This window comes from Acomys russatus, chromosome 23 (assembly GCF_903995435.1).
Source record: "Acomys russatus chromosome 23, mAcoRus1.1, whole genome shotgun sequence".
NCBI classification, from domain to species: Eukaryota; Metazoa; Chordata; class Mammalia; order Rodentia; family Muridae; genus Acomys; species Acomys russatus.
Genome location: NC_067159.1, coordinates 21339469 through 21357262, shown reverse-complemented (window position 1 = coordinate 21357262; position 17794 = coordinate 21339469). Strand labels below are relative to the sequence as shown.

Below are 17794 nucleotides of genomic sequence, written 5' to 3'. Positions count from 1 at the left end.
ATCTTGTGATGATAAGGCAAGAGCTTTACCACCTGAGCCGCCAGGGCAGCCGCCCACCACCACCACCACACTCCTCCTTCTTTATACTGGAGACGTGATATTGCCAGGGGAGGCAGTGAAGGCAGTTCAAATTAATGCATGAGATTTTAAAAAGAAACGCTAGAAAAAGTCAGCTTCACAGTCATCTTTGAGTTTTAAGCATCTTCAACTTGCTTTTCAGCGTTATCTCACTGCAACAGGGACAAATGCATAAGGGACAAGAAGGAGAGCCCTTGTCCCATACTGGTCCTGACATCTCCAGCTGTGGAAATTGTACAAGCCCTCTAGGTAGACTTTGCTCAATATTTCTGATGTTTTATAATAGGAGGAGGAGGAAGTGAGGGAGGGAAGGAGGGAGGAGGGAGAGAAGATTAGGAGGAAATGAGGAGGGGCTACAATTGGGATTAAAATTGAAAAAACTCAAACAAACAAACAACAGCAACAAATATTGTTCAACCCCCCCAAAAAAGCTTTTTTCTCCTCCACCCACCTACCTTCTTTCCATCCCTCCCGCTCTCTCCTTTTCCTTTCTTTCTATTCTCTTTCTGTCCTCCTCCTTCGTGTATTTTTTTTCCCTCATGAAGTCATATAAAAGGATAAATATTCTGAGTGTGAAGTGAGGATTGTAATGGTTTAAGTTATCATGGAAACTTGCCTGCTATAGGCACTGAAGCAATGGGACTGCATGGTAGTCCTCAGGGGCAGGTTTGGACTTTTAGGAAAGAATTCAGTGCAGTGTGGGAGTGGATCCTAACCTGAGGGGAAGGCTGTCTCCTGGGAGCCGTGGTGCTAATCTCACTGCCAGAAGAAAGCTTCAATCACACCCTGGTCTTTTGCAATGACAAAGTGGACACGTGGGGGGGACTAACAAAGGAAGTATGACTCTACTCCCCTCCCCTCCTGATGCCAGCCTACAGCAAATCTGTGTAACGATAATTTCATGGTTATTATTGCCTTTTGTGTCTTATTCTTGTATTAGAATGTAATTTAATATATAGAGTCCTTGTTATGAATCAATTCCAGGATCCCTATGAATATTCAAACCCATGTGTGCTCAAGTTCCTGATATGAGTGAGATTTGCACACACTCTAGGTTCACCTTTCCCAAACATTTTAAGCAAGCCACAGATTACTTATCGTGCTAACACAGAATCAATACTGCATATATACTATGCCATTTTTAAAGAACATAATGACAAGAAAAGTTTACATTTTGACAATGCATGCAAGTTTTTCCAAATGTTTTGACCTAAGACTGGTTGATTCATGAATAAGAAAACCTCTAGGCATAAGAGAACCAAGGGCATACACACATTGTTTCTTAAAATTGCCACGCAAAGTTACATTAACCAGTTTTCTATTTCGATGTCCATAGAAATCAAAATGGCCTTTTCAAAGTAATTAAAAATTTGTTGTATTAGTAATTTTTTCTACTGGCTTGAAAAAATACCTGAAGAAAAAGGGGCAACTTAAAGGAGAAAGTATATTTTTGGCTGCTCATTCAGACTGTAATCCCTGTGGTGAGGACGGCGTGGAGCAAACGTCATGCCACACCTGGCCATTTTGTTGTCTGCCATTACAAAGCAGAGATGAGTTCTGGGTCCCAAGTGGCTTCCTTTTATTCATTTTTATTTTACTCCTTTATTTTATTTTATTCATTTCCTTTTTATTCAGTCTATGTCCCCACCCAACTGTTGGAACTACCATATTCAGATTGGTTCTTCCATTTTTACTTAAACCTGTCTGGTTTAACGTCCTCATAGACAAGCTCAGAAGTACATCTCCTAGGTGACCCTAAATCTACGTAAGCAGGCAATAAAGGGTAACCACCACAATTGTTTAGTATAAAAAGGAGTTAATGTTTTAGGAAAAGACTTCAATAAGGAGGTTTGTCTGTTTAAATTCTTGCTATGCCCTATAAATACTCAGGGTTGTTATTTGAATAAGTAAAACCCATTTCTTTCCCTTTATGGTCCCTCATTTTTCTACATTGAAATCTGGTGAAATCATTGAGAAACATCAAAACCAATTCTTATACTTAGATATGTTATAGTTTGATCTTGCAAATATAAAATACTTCTCATCAGTGATTTCACTTACAACTTTTAAATTCTTTTGAGACAGAAGTCGCAAAGGATATGAGTCTTTCTAATGCATGGTTAGGAATTTCTTTCCTCTCATATCCTGACTTTCGTTATTGACATTGTACCAAGGCTAGCTAGAATGCCAAGGCAGGAGCTACTAGCTCTAATATTTAAGGGGTTAAAAACCTTGATTCCATGACAGTTATGCCTGTACTTAGCTCTGATTAGGTAATCACACTAAAGACAAAATGAAAGTAAAGCTGCTGTGATTAACATTTTCAAAGTTACAGCCAGAGGTAGCAGTTAGCTAGAAACAGTGATAAGTAAAATGAAAAGCTGATGTCTATCCATAGTGTCAAATTAAGAAAGAACATGGTTTTATTTTATTATTTTTGACAGGGTTTCACTATGTAGTTTTGGATGGGTGAGTGGCCTGGAATCAATATGTATATCAGACTGGTTTGAAGTCATAGAAATCTACCTGACCCTGCCTCACCGGTGAGGATTAAAGGTATGTGCCACCATGACCGGCAGAAGGAGAGATTTTTAAAAGTAGAACAGTAGCACTGGTAAAAACTGCCCAATGGGTAAAAACATTTGCTTCAAAACTGATGGCCTGAGTTCAATCCCTGACATTCACATGGCAGAAGGAGAGAAGCATTGCCCTCCAGAATACACAGTCCCATGGTAGGATGTGTTCCCTACATACACACAAACATACCCAATAAATCAATATAAAAATAGAGAGAAATACTTGTCTGCAGACTGTGTAAAATCTCTGATGAGTAACATGGGATGCCACACTAGTTTGAATGAAGTCAATGATCTATACTTTAAAGGACTGGGTATCATTTTTATTATTTAATCTCAAAATTCACATTGCTTACTTTTGATTTTACAGTATACTTAAACATTTTAACGGCTTGAATGTTTTAATAAAAATAATTATTTCTATAGTGTTAACGATTTTTTTTTGTAGTTTTTAACAACAGGTCTTGATTTTTTAAAAAAGTATTCTAAAAGTTTTCTAACCCTTTTGAGTTCTTATCATTTCTTCCATTTCATTCGGAAAATACATCAGGTCAAGGTAACAGTTGTGTCAGTGCTGTTAACAACAGCAGTTTATAAGTGCACAAACTTGTAGATGAAGTTGCGCACTATATCCACAGAGAACAGCATGGGATGTATTCTGCCAACTCCTGGAGGAGAGGAATCTTTGATCTCTCCTTTCTGTCTTGATGGGGCATCCATGGTCACTTCCACTAGTGGATACACTAACAACATCTCTCTGTCTTTTCTAGCTATGAAGACATTCGGGAGACCACCTTCCACAAGTGTGTGGTAGGAGAGTGTTTCCTTTCTTTTCTTGTTATCAATTAACTGCTGTAAAATCCTAGTCAATATTGGAAGGAGGAGAATCCCTGTCATCTGAAGGAGTCAGGCCCTTTTAGGGGGGTAGGTAATAACTGACAGCTCTCTGCAGGCGGTGCCAGATCATGACCCTCCCCTAATGTACATTAATTTGCATGCTTTGTGGTTTTCACTTAAGTTCTCCTCTCTAGCTCCATTGGTGATGAAATGACTTTAAGACAGCCCTGTGTACTTAAAGGTGGCTGTGTTAGTTATTTTCTCATTGCTGAACCAAACACCTGACAAGAAGCAACTCAAGGAAGGGAGGGAGGGAGGGCTTATGGGTCACTGTCCAGAAGATGTCCATCATGGCAGGGAAAGCATGGCAGCAGCTGACAGCTTTCATGGGGGGAGCATGGGGGAAGGCTCATATGTGGGTGGGAAAGGAAGCAGAGAAAATGCTGGTTGGGCTCAGCTCTTCTCTCATTTTTCTTCAGTAGGAAACCCCAGCACATGGAGTGGAACCTTTGAAAACAGGGAATGGTGTATATTTTCCAAAGAGTGCTTGCTGCATTTACAGAGGACCCAAGTTTGGCCCCTAATCCCAAGTTGAGAAGGCATCAACCTCTCCAGTCTCATGGATCTGAGCCATGCATACACACATGCAGTATATGCTCCTACTGACACATGCACATAAAATACACAAATAAAATTTGAAAACTAAAATTAAAAAGACACACCAGCGCATCACAGGGACAGACCAAAGGACATGTGGTGAGGAGACATATTGGCCGTGCATGGTCTGAATTGCACATTTTGCAACAGAAGACACTTGCCACCCCAAAAGAATAGCCATTCCTTGCCGCAGCATCTTAACTCTAGCAGGGTTCCCACCTGGTAGCCGGAGTCATTACAGGTCATATAACATTTGCCGCAGTTGATGCACATTTCCTCACTGATCAGGGCCACAACGTGCTCCGTGCTGCTCAGCTCAGCAAAACGTTCCCAGGTATTGCAGTGCTTTTCCAATTACATCCTAGAAATTGAGAAGTCAATTACTCACAGTGCTCAACTTAAAACAATTCCTAAATAACTAGTATCTGCCCATGTTTTTCCATTCTGAGCCCATATTGTGTTGTGTTTACCTACAAGGCTTGGAGTATCTCAGTTCTCACAGATGAATTCTCTGTGGCAGTTAGCTTACTTGGTTTAGAGAGTTGATCAGAATGCATGCCCAGGCCACTGACTATGGAGATGGCTTAGTGGTTAAAGCAGTTGACCAGAAAGCATGACGGTCAGAGTTTGGATCCCCAACACCCATATAAGACCACATAAGATATAAATGGAAAGCCATTGAGGAAGATAACTAACATCTGCCTTGGGATTCCACATGAGTACACATGTATGCATGCATACACTTGTACATATGCACCTACACACAGTATAGCCAAGCACACACACACACACACACACACAGAGAGAGAGAGAGAGAGAGAGAGAGAGAGAGGAGGGGAGAGAGAGGGCGAGAGAGAGAGAGAGGAGACGGAGAGAGAGAGAGAGAGAGAGAGAGGATAAGTAGACTTAAGTAGCTGAATTCAATTGATTTTCTGCTGGGCCCTCTATACCAGCACTTTGTATATAGACATTAAAGTAATTTCTTAGGTTTTTATAATTTATATTCTAGAGCTTGCATTGGGAAGGATCTAAAAGTAATGTAAATCAACAAAAAGGTGCCACATTTACACCAGAGACCTCATCTCGCTGGGGATGAGGGAAATGAAAACAAGAGCGCATCCCATTTTTATTGTTGTTTTTTGATTCTTGATTTTCATTTGCAAGGTGCTCTGCTACCTCACTCACCTGTCATGTCTTGAAGAATATATTTCCTTATTGAAGAATTCTAATTTATGCTAATTAATTAGGTTGATCTAGCTCTTTCACTCTTAAGGAACTAGCGATTGCTCTATTCATTGCTGAAAATCTTTCATGCGGTTACACATGGCTTTGTTTCTCATATTAATGGAGATTATGCTTAATATGGGAAGCACAGAGAATGTTTCATCAACACTAGGAAGCACTTTGTTTCAGCAAACAAAACACAGGAATGTAACAATGTTTGTCAAATTAGTTTGCTGTCAAGATTTTCTGCTTTTGTTTTTAACCTTTTGAATGAGAATGGTTTGTTTGAATTCAAGGTTGTTGTCCAAAAAGGCTCTTGCTCAGGGTCCTCATTCTGCAACGCGTCTGGTATTTTATTTTCCACACTCCTTCCGGCCACTTTTGATTGTCCACTTGCTCCGCTTTAGAAGAGGGGACCTCAATTGCAGAATTGATAGGTTGATCTGTGGAAACGTTTCTGGGGCATTTTCTTCACTATGAATTGATGGAGGTGGACCCAGCCCACTGTGGGAGGGGCCATCCCTATGTAGGTGGGCCCCCCGGGATTTATAATAAAGTTAGCCAAATAAGCTAGAGGACCAAGCCAGTAGTAGGTGGCTTTCCTTCCTGATTTCTGCTTTAGCTCCTGCCTCGCGGCTCTTGCCTTGAGCCCCTGCTCTGACTTCCCTTGATTGCATGCTGAAATCAACCAAGTCCCCTAACTTGCTTTTGATCCATGTTTTATCAGAGTGACAAAAAAGCAAACCAGAAAGCTGAGGATGCTTGAGCACTAAATTGATATTATGAGTTTTCAAATGTAGGCAGCGTTCTGATTATCGTTCAGTGCTGCCTCGAACACTTTCTTCACAGTGTGCCAAAGCTGAAGACGTCATTTCAGTTGGATAACAGTGTTTGCCGTGGTCCCTTGATGCCCAAATCTCTGTACCTGCTCACAATCTCATGCTGCATTACCAAATATGGGATGAGTGTTACCAGCAGAAAGGAGGCTGGTAAATTCCCCGCCCACTGAGCTTGTCAGGGCACAGAACAGCAGTGTCCTTCAGCTTTGAATAGCATTAGGATTTCTTTTTTTAAATGGGGGAGACCTAGAATTTTACTTCTATTTCTCTTCACTAATGTCATCTGTTGTTGTATTTTCTGAGGGATCTTTTGACTTCTTCTAGGTCTACTGCCATTTTTTCAACATGACTCATTAACTCCCGGTCATTTTTCCCAATCTTTCAAAGAAAGCACAGGTGCCTGTACTTCATGAGGACTTCCTCAGTCTTTCCATTTCCTTTCCTAGCCAAATGAACATGCACTCTCTCTCCTTCCTGCTCTCTTCTCCTTCCCCCTCTCTCCTTCTATTCCCCTCTCCACCTCAGCCCTCTTTGTCCTCTTTCTCTTTTCCTTTGTCAAGATCTGGGATATTGTATCCATTTTGTAAAATCGATGATAAGAGGTAGTTTTTGAATTCTCCTACGCTTCAGGCTAGTGCCTTAATTTAAAATCATTTTCTTATTTAAACCTCATACATTTTAGGGATGATGAGGTGACTGTGATTTAGGACATGAAATCAAGTAGATGATGAAATAGAGCCTCAGATTCCTGCTGCTAGACCTCAAATGCCGTGATCGTATGCACTGTGCTGCACTGACTTGTGATTCTCTAGCAAATTCCCCCTCACAGTGCAAATATGATTTTAAATCTAGATTCTTGTTTTCTTTTTTCTTGTAAAGCAGAGCTTTAGTCGTCTTTGAATCAAGGATGATATATCTTGCTCCTGCAGATCATTAAAGCACAACAGATAATCAAATATTTGTTAAATAAATATATCATTTGTATATCTATGCCTAGACTCATAACAGTGATTACACAGTAGTAAAAGGTCTAGGGGATATTTTTATTAATTTAGGCATTGCACATGCAAAAGATAATCAAGGAACTCAAGCAGTTTAATATTTTCTAATATTTCAACATAGTAAATGCGTGAGTTTTTATCTGGCTCTGAAAGAGTATTTATGTGTAATGGGAACTAACTTTTTAAATGCAAATAAATCTGTCAAAACACCCCTTGTGCAGAATCCAATCATTATGGGAAAAATCCGTAGTGAAACCCTCATCTGATGACTAGTCAGGGAAATTTCTACAAATTTTTTTTCAGAAGAAACATACATTCTGAAGAGATTTTCTCTTATAAACAGTAAAATTGCCCTCTCAGTATATTAAATATCCCTGTTGCTCTCTGTTAGAAATTTGCAGCTTTACTTAAAGCGCCTTTATTTAATACAAAACCAGATAGAAAGTCTTCACAAGTTATTAGAGTCTTTACAAGTTATTAGCACAGAGAGTTAAAAATCTACTCATCATGGTTCTTTAAGTATTTCACCTTCATTTTTAATCTAGAAGAGGTTAAAAGAATAGTATCTGAAATCATTTTGGGAGTATCAAAGAAAAAATATTTTTAAAAGAATGATTATTTTTTTTTGTGGCTAAAATTACGAACATTTCTTGAAAACCCACCACCCCCTAACTATACTACCAGCTGATGGATATGTCTGGGCATGTCCTGAAATTTGTAGCTTGTAGAAAGATGTGGTGCCTTGTAGACACACATCTGCTGAGTTTGCGGGGCCTGAGTTTATTATTCCACACAGGATGTGCACATACAAAGTTTGGGAAATCTGGGTAACCATTTCTGCTTCCTAGGAATGCGTACATATGGAGAGGCTGACACTTTATCCTTCAGATTACACTTCACACATTTGTTTGACTTGCACATGTATATGTATGTGGTGTGTGTCTGTGGTGTGTGTGTGTGTGTGTGTGTGTGTGTGTGTGTGTGTGTGTGTGTGTGTACTCAAAGTTGATATCAGGTGTCTTTCTCAATCACTGCTGATCATGCGTGTTATGCTTTTGCAAAGATGAGTCAGTCATTATTTCTATTTGATATACATTTTAAGGTCAAAAAATATAGACTTGATCCGGTCTCTTATGTTTTACACTTTCCTCATTATGGGCAATGTAAATTTATTAGATTTGGCCTACTTTTAAAGCTGATTGAAGTACCTTCAAATTGTGATTGTTATCTGGCACATTAACTGCTCTTCTAGCTTTGCGAATATTAGCATATTTCCTACAATTCTTGTAAATACCCGCCCTTCAAAGTCCAGGACCAAGGACAGCATGCTGGGGCCAATCACTGTGACTTCTAACCCGACAGAGCCATGATTTAAACGTTTTGGTCTAGCTGCTTAATTACTTTGCCTTGTCGTCATATGCACCAGTATCAGTTTCCCAGGTTCTTTTCCTGTCACTCCATGCCTTATAAACCTATCAGAACAGGAAATGAGATCATTTGGTTTGCTTTCACCTAATTTATGCTTATTCTTAATAACTTTGTCCTCATAAATGCTATTGTGTCAAAAGTTTAGTAATCTTTACATCATTCCCCTGGATTGGGGTCTGTTTCTTTTTCTTTTATTTTCTTTTTTTTTTTTTTTTTTTTTTTTTTTTTTTTTTTTTTTTTTTTGGTCTACTAAAATAATCCTATCAACTCCCTGCCCCCATATCTATTCCTCCCTTCTTCCCTCCCTAGTTCTCTTTCTCCCTTCATTTCCATGGCTCTCCTTTGGTTATTTTGAGATAGGGCTCGGCAAACTAGGCTATCTAGAAACTTAAGTAGCCCAGGCTGGCCTTGATGCTGCAGCAATTCCCCTGCCTCAGTTTCCTGAAGTCTGGGATTACAGGTGAATGATGCTATGCTCAGCTTGCTTTTTCCATATTAAAAGAACTAAGAACAATATTTATTTATTTTTTTTATCACTGGTACAGGATTCTCAAACATAAGTGATCTCAAAATGTAAGTGACAACTTATTAACGATATCCTGCATAGCGTGCTGAGCTAGGAGGCAAGCAGCAAGTGCTGTGAAAGGACATTCTTGAATTTGAACTCAGGAGACTTTGGCAAGTGAGGTGAAAGCTGCCTAAGCTGAGATGGGGATGACAAAGACACACAAACACACGGGGACGGGTGGCTTCAGCGCAGAGGCTCCAGTCACAAGTATCTTTCCCATGTGGCGTGGACTCCAGCTTGAAGTGGCAAGTTGCTGAGATCTGGGGTTTCACTTGCTTTGATAAAGTTGTATTCTTATATCTTACTTAGCATAGACTCTCAAATCTACTTCCCTCCTCCCTTTCAATTCTAAGAACACACTCTACGTGAGGATGCAAGGGAGGATAATGGGAAAGGAGCAGTTTTCCCTTCTAATTGTGATTTAACAAAATGCCATCTGTTTGAAGCAGTGGGTGTATTTTTTTCAACTTTTAAAAGACAAAAATACATTCGTATTTTGCCTAATATCTTCTCCAAATTCAAATCCTTCGACTGATCCATGTTTAAAGCTTGCTGTCACCTTTTCCTGCTTATCACTGATAAGCTCTTTTCTCACAGGACCACTGATCACTAAGTTATATAAATGCTCAACCTTAAGCTTCTTATTCTTGGGAAAATACATAGTGAATATGTTATCAAATTCTGATTGACAGCGTCTCATCATTGGTCCACTTTAGGATAGAGACAAGGTGCCTCAGTTACTTGTCTTGTTGCCGTGACACAGTATCTGCCAAAACACCATAAGGAAGGAAGGGTTTGTTTCAGCTTACAATTCCATGAATAGAACCCATGACCGTAGGGACGTCCCAGAGGTGGAAGCCCAAGGCAGCTGGTCACACCGTTTCCACAATCAGAAAACAGAGAGAGGTGAATGCTGTGCTCAGCCTGCTTTCTCCTTTTTGCTTAGCCTGGGGAATGGTGCCGCCTACATTTATAGGGTGGGTCTTCTTACCTCAATTCAAATAACCCCACTATGGATATGTTCAGATCTTCACAGATATACTCACAGATTTATTCAGAATCATTTACATGGTGAGTCTAAATCTCATTGACTTGACAATCAAGATTAACAGTCACACTGGCCTATGAGATTGCCTGCATAACTTTCTCCAAACTTCCTGAAATATGTTCACGAATAGTGGGATATGTATGTATCAACACAGAGACTTTCTTTCTTGGCGCGCGCACACACACACACACACACACACACACACACACACACACACACACACACACAAACCAAAAAACCAAAAAAACCAAAACCAAAACAAACAAAAAGCAAAACAAACAAACAAACAAAAACCCCTCTAAGTTCAGATGAACGGCTGCATCCTGTAGATTCCGTCAAGCGCCATTTCCCTCAAACCTAAGCTTTTAACAAGGAGTCAGAACTAAGCCGATGTAGCAGTCTTCTTTTGACAAATGATATTCCCAATAGCAAAGGTTACTCGATTCCTTGTCAGGCGCTTTTCCTTCAGTGGAGTGGGATTTCTATCTAAAGTCTGAAAAGACTTACACAGCTGCTCTATCTTGCCCGTCCATATTAACCACCTGGTTACAACATCTCTGATGTCATCCCAGGATGACATTTCCATTTTTCTTTTATTCCAGTGTCCCTCAGCTGGCTCCTTCTCACACACCACCTTCAGGCTTGTGGATTTCCATGCATGCACAGGTCTGACATACACTGCTCCTTCCCTTGTCCTTTGGCTGGACCTCTTCATTCTAAGCAAGATATCTTTTCGGGTTTTTTGTTTGTTTGTTTGTTTGTTTTTGTTTTCTTTTCTATTGCTGCATTCCGGTCAAGCCAGGAACCACACATCAATAAATCCACACATGACTTAAGAGATTATTTTTATAACCAAACTCTGCTCAGCTTTTAAAGTTCAACATGATAGATTTTTTCAACTGCTATTTATTGGTCCGTAGACAACTGGGAATATGAATGGTGCCCCTGGCCTGCTTCTCCGGATCCTTCTGGAAAATTTTGGGCAAGTCTCTCTTATTTTTCTTTCTGTGCAGGCCCCTTTGTGCTCTGTAGTATCTAATATGGGTCTTACAGTTTTATCTGAGTGCTTTTCTCCTTCCTTTCACAATTCAATTGAAATAATAAAGTACTCGATCAGGCTGACTGGTCTCCTGCCAACACTGCCTTGCCAGTCTTATGAGATGCAGTCTATCTCCTCCTCCAAGCAGCAGGAAGAAGTGATGAAAACATCACTAGTGCCCCTAAACCATTCATTTTCCTACCCAGAAATTCAAAGGCGTTAGAGATACATTCCCAGCTTCATAAGGAGAATGAAAATTCGTTCTCATATATATCAACAGAACTGGGGCTCATTCTGGAACTTCATAAGGCTTGGCAGGCTCTCAGGCCTCCCTTATCTGCTGCCAGGGAGTAAAGCACGTTTCTCATTTTGCTGGGCCACATGCGCACACTGTTATGTCAGTTATGTTGGGTCAGGAAGTAAAATTGCTCTGGTAGGAGGCACTGTATGCTTTCCTGTATGTGGCACAGGTGACAGACACATAAAACATGTGTGTGTGTGTGTGTGTGTGTGTATGTGTGCATGTATACAGGTATGTATGTATATTCATATGTTCGTATGTCAGAGAATTTTTCAGAAGCTCGCAGACTTCCTTATTGCAGTGCCTTTGACACTCCCGTGGGAGAGCACATCTTTTTCTTCCTTCTCTTCAACCTTCTTGGACTGGTTTTAACGACCAGTATCTGACTCAGAATTCTTATTCTTTTCCCTTTCATTACATGGCTACATGCATGATAAATGCTATTGCTAAGATATGGAAACCAAGAGGTAGGAGTGATAAAGAGAAAAATAATCTGGATGCTGGGGTGTGGGACTCTTGTGGATAAAGTTGAAGTTTGACTTCTCCATATAACCATTTTGTGCTCGGTCTATGAAGGGGGGACTCCCTTTTCTTAGTGGGGTCCTCACCCCATCTGATCTGGTAACCCCAGATCTTGTGAGGAGAGTCACATAGCCCTCAGGGAAGACTATAAGCCCAACCCTTCTAGGAGGAGGAAGATAAGGAACTTCAACAAGCACAGGGAAGTCCTGGAAGCACCCCCACCCTATGCTGAGATCCTAGCCTCCAGCAAACGACCTTTAATTGTACCTAGAAGTCATACCTTCACACACAGGATAATTAAGTACTGTTTTCTCCTTCTTGGGATAGGGTTCCATATTACTGACTCTAAAATGTGGTACTGTATCACTCCTTCTGGAGGCAAGCAGTGCCTGGACAGACCCATGGGATGTGGAACCTAGGCCAGCCCTCCGGATGCTGAATGGCGCTGGGGAAACTCCAGGGTTCTTGTCATTCTTTAGAGGGGGAACTCAGGTACTCCAAGGCCACTTTTGGACTCCAAATGGTAAAAATAGTCAGGATGGCGTGAGGGCTTGGCAGGCTCTTAAGTTCTGACCAGGCATTGTGATTTAGTCTTGAGAATGGCGCCTCTTGGTGCCCCAGATGGGATTCTTGATGGATGAACCAGTCTGGTTTTTTGTTGTTGTTCTCTTAAGTTGTATTAACATTATTTAAGGAAAAATGTAGCTTGAGGCATGACACAGTGGTTAAGAGTAAGCACTGCTCTTCCAGAGGGCCATAGTTTGGTTCCCAGGACCCAGGGGAATATCTCACACCTGTCTGGAATCCCAGCTTCAAGGGACTGGATATCTTCTTTTGGCTTCCACAAGCACGTGCACTCACACGCATATATTTATACACAGAAAAACACATTAAATTAGATAATATTAAAGTAAATTAAAAAATAAAATAAACATTGTTTTTAAAAATGCTGATTAACAACACCAGCACTGTGGGGAGATGGTTCAATTGGAAAAGGGTCTGCTATACAATCATAGAAACATGTAGAAACCTGGATGTGCTGGAACATTCACTTAACCCCAGGACTGGGGAGGCAGAAAGAAGCAGATCTCTGGGGCATACTGGCTGGCCAAGCCAGTGGGATCAGTGTGCTATAGGCCAACAAAGAGAACCTGGTCATACAAAGGAATGACACAGGGTCTCTGTATGTCCCATTCTTACACACAGGTGGATGCATACATGCACACGCATTCAAACACACACACATGCACAAGCACACACAAACACCATTTAGCACTTCTCTGTTCTGTCCTTTCTATACACTCCTATTTGGCAAAATGAGTTGAATGCATTGATATCTCCACCTACTGCACCCCAGGAATTGCATGTGGATTTAAGCTCTCATGACCATGTATTATCACGAATAAATTTGGACCTGATATTTTGCAAGCATAGTGACTGTCTTGAAACATCATCCCCAATGCCATGTAGAATAGTGCCTTAGGACACTGTTCAGATCTTGGCTTTGATAATGCCTTCCTAGCTGTGTGACCTTCGGCAAATTAGCTAACCTCTCTGTTTTTAAATTATTGAATCAGTAAAACTGGCAGGATACAAGTATTTCATCTCATCAGGTTATTGAGAAGCTGGGATGAGCTCATTTACAAACATGTTGCAGTGCTTGAAACCTCATAAGACCTCAATAAATATTAGCTTTTAATATTAATTCTCTGCTTAATTAACACTAATTTATTAAACTCTACTTTAAATATCACCACCTCTGCGAAGCTTTCCACAATTACCCGAGGCAGGACTAATCCCTTTCAGTTGTCTGTGTTCCCAAAGCATTTTGTTAGTATTTGATTGAACTGTAAATAATTTCCAACATGTGTCTTCTTCCCTTGCTATACCATGTGCTCCCAAAATATAGACTTCCGTCTTTTTAAAATGCATGCCATATTCCTTCTCCTTAGCATAATTCCTAGATGCAATGAGCACACATTGAATACATGCTAGTGATCCATCGCTACTGAGGAATCTGCCACTGTCCTCAACATTCTGGTGTTCAAATAGAAGATATTCAGTAAACATTTGTTGATGGACTGAGGCTGAACCTGCCTACCTGTGGAGCAGGAGATCATTCAGCCACATCAGTGGCCACAGAAAGAATAAAAGAAGCAAAGAAGATACCCGTTGGGCACGCTGCCCTTTGAAAAACATTGTCATGTTCGAATTAGAGAAGTTGGCAAAGATTAGAATAGGGGCATGTGAGTAAGAATCTAGTCCAGACAGAAGAGGCTCAGATAATATTGTGGGGGTTACGGGGCTCCTTTCAAGGCAGATGGAAAACCATAGACTGTGGGAACAGAGAGAATAAACAAAGCAGAATCACGGAGTTCAAACAAGGACCCTGAGAATCTATAAAGAGGCCATCAGAGGGAAGAATCACACTGATATAAACAGATGGGGGTTCACAGAGAAAATATTAGGCATGAAAAGAGACAATTCAGGCCCTCCATGGGGAGGAAAAGAGGAAGAAAAGAAAATAGCATGTTAGGAAGCGAAGAAAGATGGTAGGAAAACACCGGAGGACTAATGGAATGGGATGGGAACACAGGGTGAGCCAGTTATTTGTTAGTAATGAGCAATGAAAAGAAAACACACACACACATACACACACTTCAGAAGTGTAGGCAGGTAGACCAGAATTTTTTGGCTGAACAACCATGTGGACACCTCATCAGACAGGGATTTTAAATAAGGGATGAGGTGTACGGGGGAGGGGGTTTGTATGCAGGTGACAGTAGGCACAAGTCCTTTAGTACTGTACTGTTTCACACACATGCACACAGGGACACACACACACACACACACACCTCTTCACTTAAAATACTACAACTGAAGCCTTCTGACTCCATCTCCAAGGTACTCCCATACTACCAGACTCTCCTGTCTCATTCTTCCCTTCAGGAGACCCCAGTGGCTTTCTCTGAGAGACTTCTTCTATTACAGTCCGCAAGTTCTCTGTACTTTTTGAATTAAAGATTCATCCCCTAGACATCTACATTGTTCTTTCATTCCCTGGATTTTGGGGTGTTAGCTGAGGTGTAGTTCATGAGGCAAGCATTTCTGAGTAACTTGTCTTGGGATGTCTAGTCTCCTGATTCTGCTTCATAGGATGCTATGCATACCAGTCCAGATGTTTCTTCTCACTACAGGCAAGTTCCATGAGAGCCAGGGTTTGCTTGCTCTTTGAGTGCTATGACTGTAGCACTACTGTTCTTTTTGGTGTTGGCTGGGAATCAGTGATTACTATGTAGCACAGTGGATTTTATGTTGACATAGACTGTTGTTACAGCTAAAAGCTGTAATCTCAGTGACTGCATAAGGCAGACAAAATGAAATCATGCAAGATGTCCTATTTTTTTTTAGCATCTGGGCATTCCTGACCTCGTAGACAAGGATTTCATTCTTAAATATTGATTTACATTCAGGATTTTAGAATCACCAAGATAGGAAAGATGTTTTCTTCAAGGCTGCCAAATACAAATAGCCCAAACACTATGAATGTAACATGTATATAATTCCTGATTGTTTTGTGGTTCTTCTTGCTATAGGTAGTTTATTGTATATGTGTGTAATAATATAAATGTATATATAAAAATATTAAATAAAAGAAAAAGAAAGAAAGAAAGAAAAAGAATTAGTCCATTCAGCCAGGCACGCCTTTGATCTTGGGACTCTGGGAGGCAGAGGCTGGCAGAACGCTGTGAGTTCGAGGCCAGCCTAGTCTACAAAGTGAGTCAGGACAGCCAAGGCTACACACGGAAACTTGGTCTCGAGAAAACCGAAAAAGATTTAAAAAAAAAAAAAGCATTAGTCCATTCTCATTTTCTCCCACTTCCTCATGCTCTTTATATCATTCTCCTGTGCCTGTGCTGCTCGTTTGATGCCTCAGCGCCCCTTATTTCCACCCAGGGTATGAAGTAACAACAAAGGAAAGCACACAAGATGGTCCTCTTCATGATACTAATTTCTCTGTTCTTTTATCTCCCCAAGTATGTGCTCCCAAGTTTATTAATTTCAAAATACTCAATGAAAAGTTTGTACCTCACCCTCAAAAAAACTTCACCAAACTTCAGGACACAAGGAACAAAATGCAGATTCATTACATTTATTTTTCTTTAGCTCAATTAAAAAAATCATCAAAAATTTAGTCATCTGAATCCTCTTATTTTCAATCCTTTCCTATATCTTATCTTTAGATATATGGGAATTGCTAAACCATGAGTTGAGAATTAATTAAGTTGTATTGGCTCCAATACAGTCTTTTCCATCATAACTATTCATCAAATGCAAAACTATATCCTGGCTCACTTGATGTATTCTTTCCCCTCTCCTAGGTTTCTTTCTTTTCTTTCCTTTTCTTTTCTCCTGGTTTTTCAAGACAGGGTCTCTCTGTGTAGCCTTGTCTCCTAGGTTTCTAATCATATTTAGTTTCTAGGATCAATCAACCCTCTCAGCCAGTGCATTAATTACCTCAGTGTAGCTAGAACCACACTGAGAAAGGGCAACTCAGACAAAGAATGCCTTCAACTATCACTTCAGAGAAGTCAGGCCATCATACCAGGGAGGGGAGTGGTAGAGCAGAAACAGCTCACACCTTGACAGTCAGGGGCTGGGCAGGGCCAGAGGCAGGGAGGGGAGACAGGAGAATACAAGTGGAAGCAGGACCTACATATAGCTAGCCCCTACATCTATTTCTTCCAAGGAGTTCTACCACTATCCTACTCTTGCTGTCCAACTGAAGAAATAGCAAGGGCTGAATTCATTCACTAGGTCACAGCCCTCTCACGATTATCTCAAGAAATGTCTTCACAGACAGACTCAGAAATGCAATTTGCTAATCTCTAGGTGTTTCTCAAACTATCTAGGCTGAAACGGCAAAACACTGCATCCAAAGCATTTCCTCGGCTCCTTTGCTCTAAGGTAGGTCTCTTGAAAAACTCTACCCATATTATGTGTAGCACATACCACAAGTATGCCACACGTCTCCACCCATCTCTTTCAGTCTTTGTTTAATCTCTCTCTCTCTCATATGCTTCATAAGCTTCCAAATTAATGGCTTCAAGTACAGCTTGGTTGGTCATCAGAGTTTCCTATATCTTTACTCATTTTAGAGTTCACTTCAATGGGCCAAGCAAAAAGACCCACCTAACCTCTTACCTACATTGTGCAGTCTGGCGTTATAGTTACTAACAAGTACCAATTAGGGCAGACACTATACTTAAAAATGTTTCACACATCATCAAATTTATAACCCTATGGAGGCAAGTACTTTCATTGACTCCATTTCTCCGATCAGTTAACTGAGGCAAGTTCATAGGGTTACGAATTGTCAATGGCATAGTTTGAACACAGGGATTATGACAGAATAGTCAAGCTTAATTTAGGAAACTTTGCCATCAAAATTATATGCTGCCAAAATCTTACAAACGTTGACTGTGCTTCAATGAAGCAAATACCTTAAGATTTTTTTCTATGATGATGCACCTGCAATAAAATCACATAAATAAAAAAACACTGTTAAGCCCAAATTCATTTCATCAAAGAGAAATATCTCTTAGATACCGTTTGAATGTGTTCATCTGAAGTCCTTCTGCTACAAACTGAACCCCCAAATTTGTATGTCAATGG

The 17794-nt window shown here is 40.4% G+C and overlaps 1 protein-coding gene across 1 annotated transcript in view; it reads right to left on the bottom strand.

Moving 5' to 3' along the window:
- The window catches only part of Dpyd (dihydropyrimidine dehydrogenase), an 877326-nt gene that overhangs the window by 933 nt on the left and 858599 nt on the right, over positions 1–17794 (bottom strand). Inside the window, 2 exon segments of the mRNA XM_051165995.1 lie at positions 4368–4472; positions 4474–4509. Coding sequence (XP_051021952.1) covers positions 4368–4472; positions 4474–4509 — 141 coding nt within the window.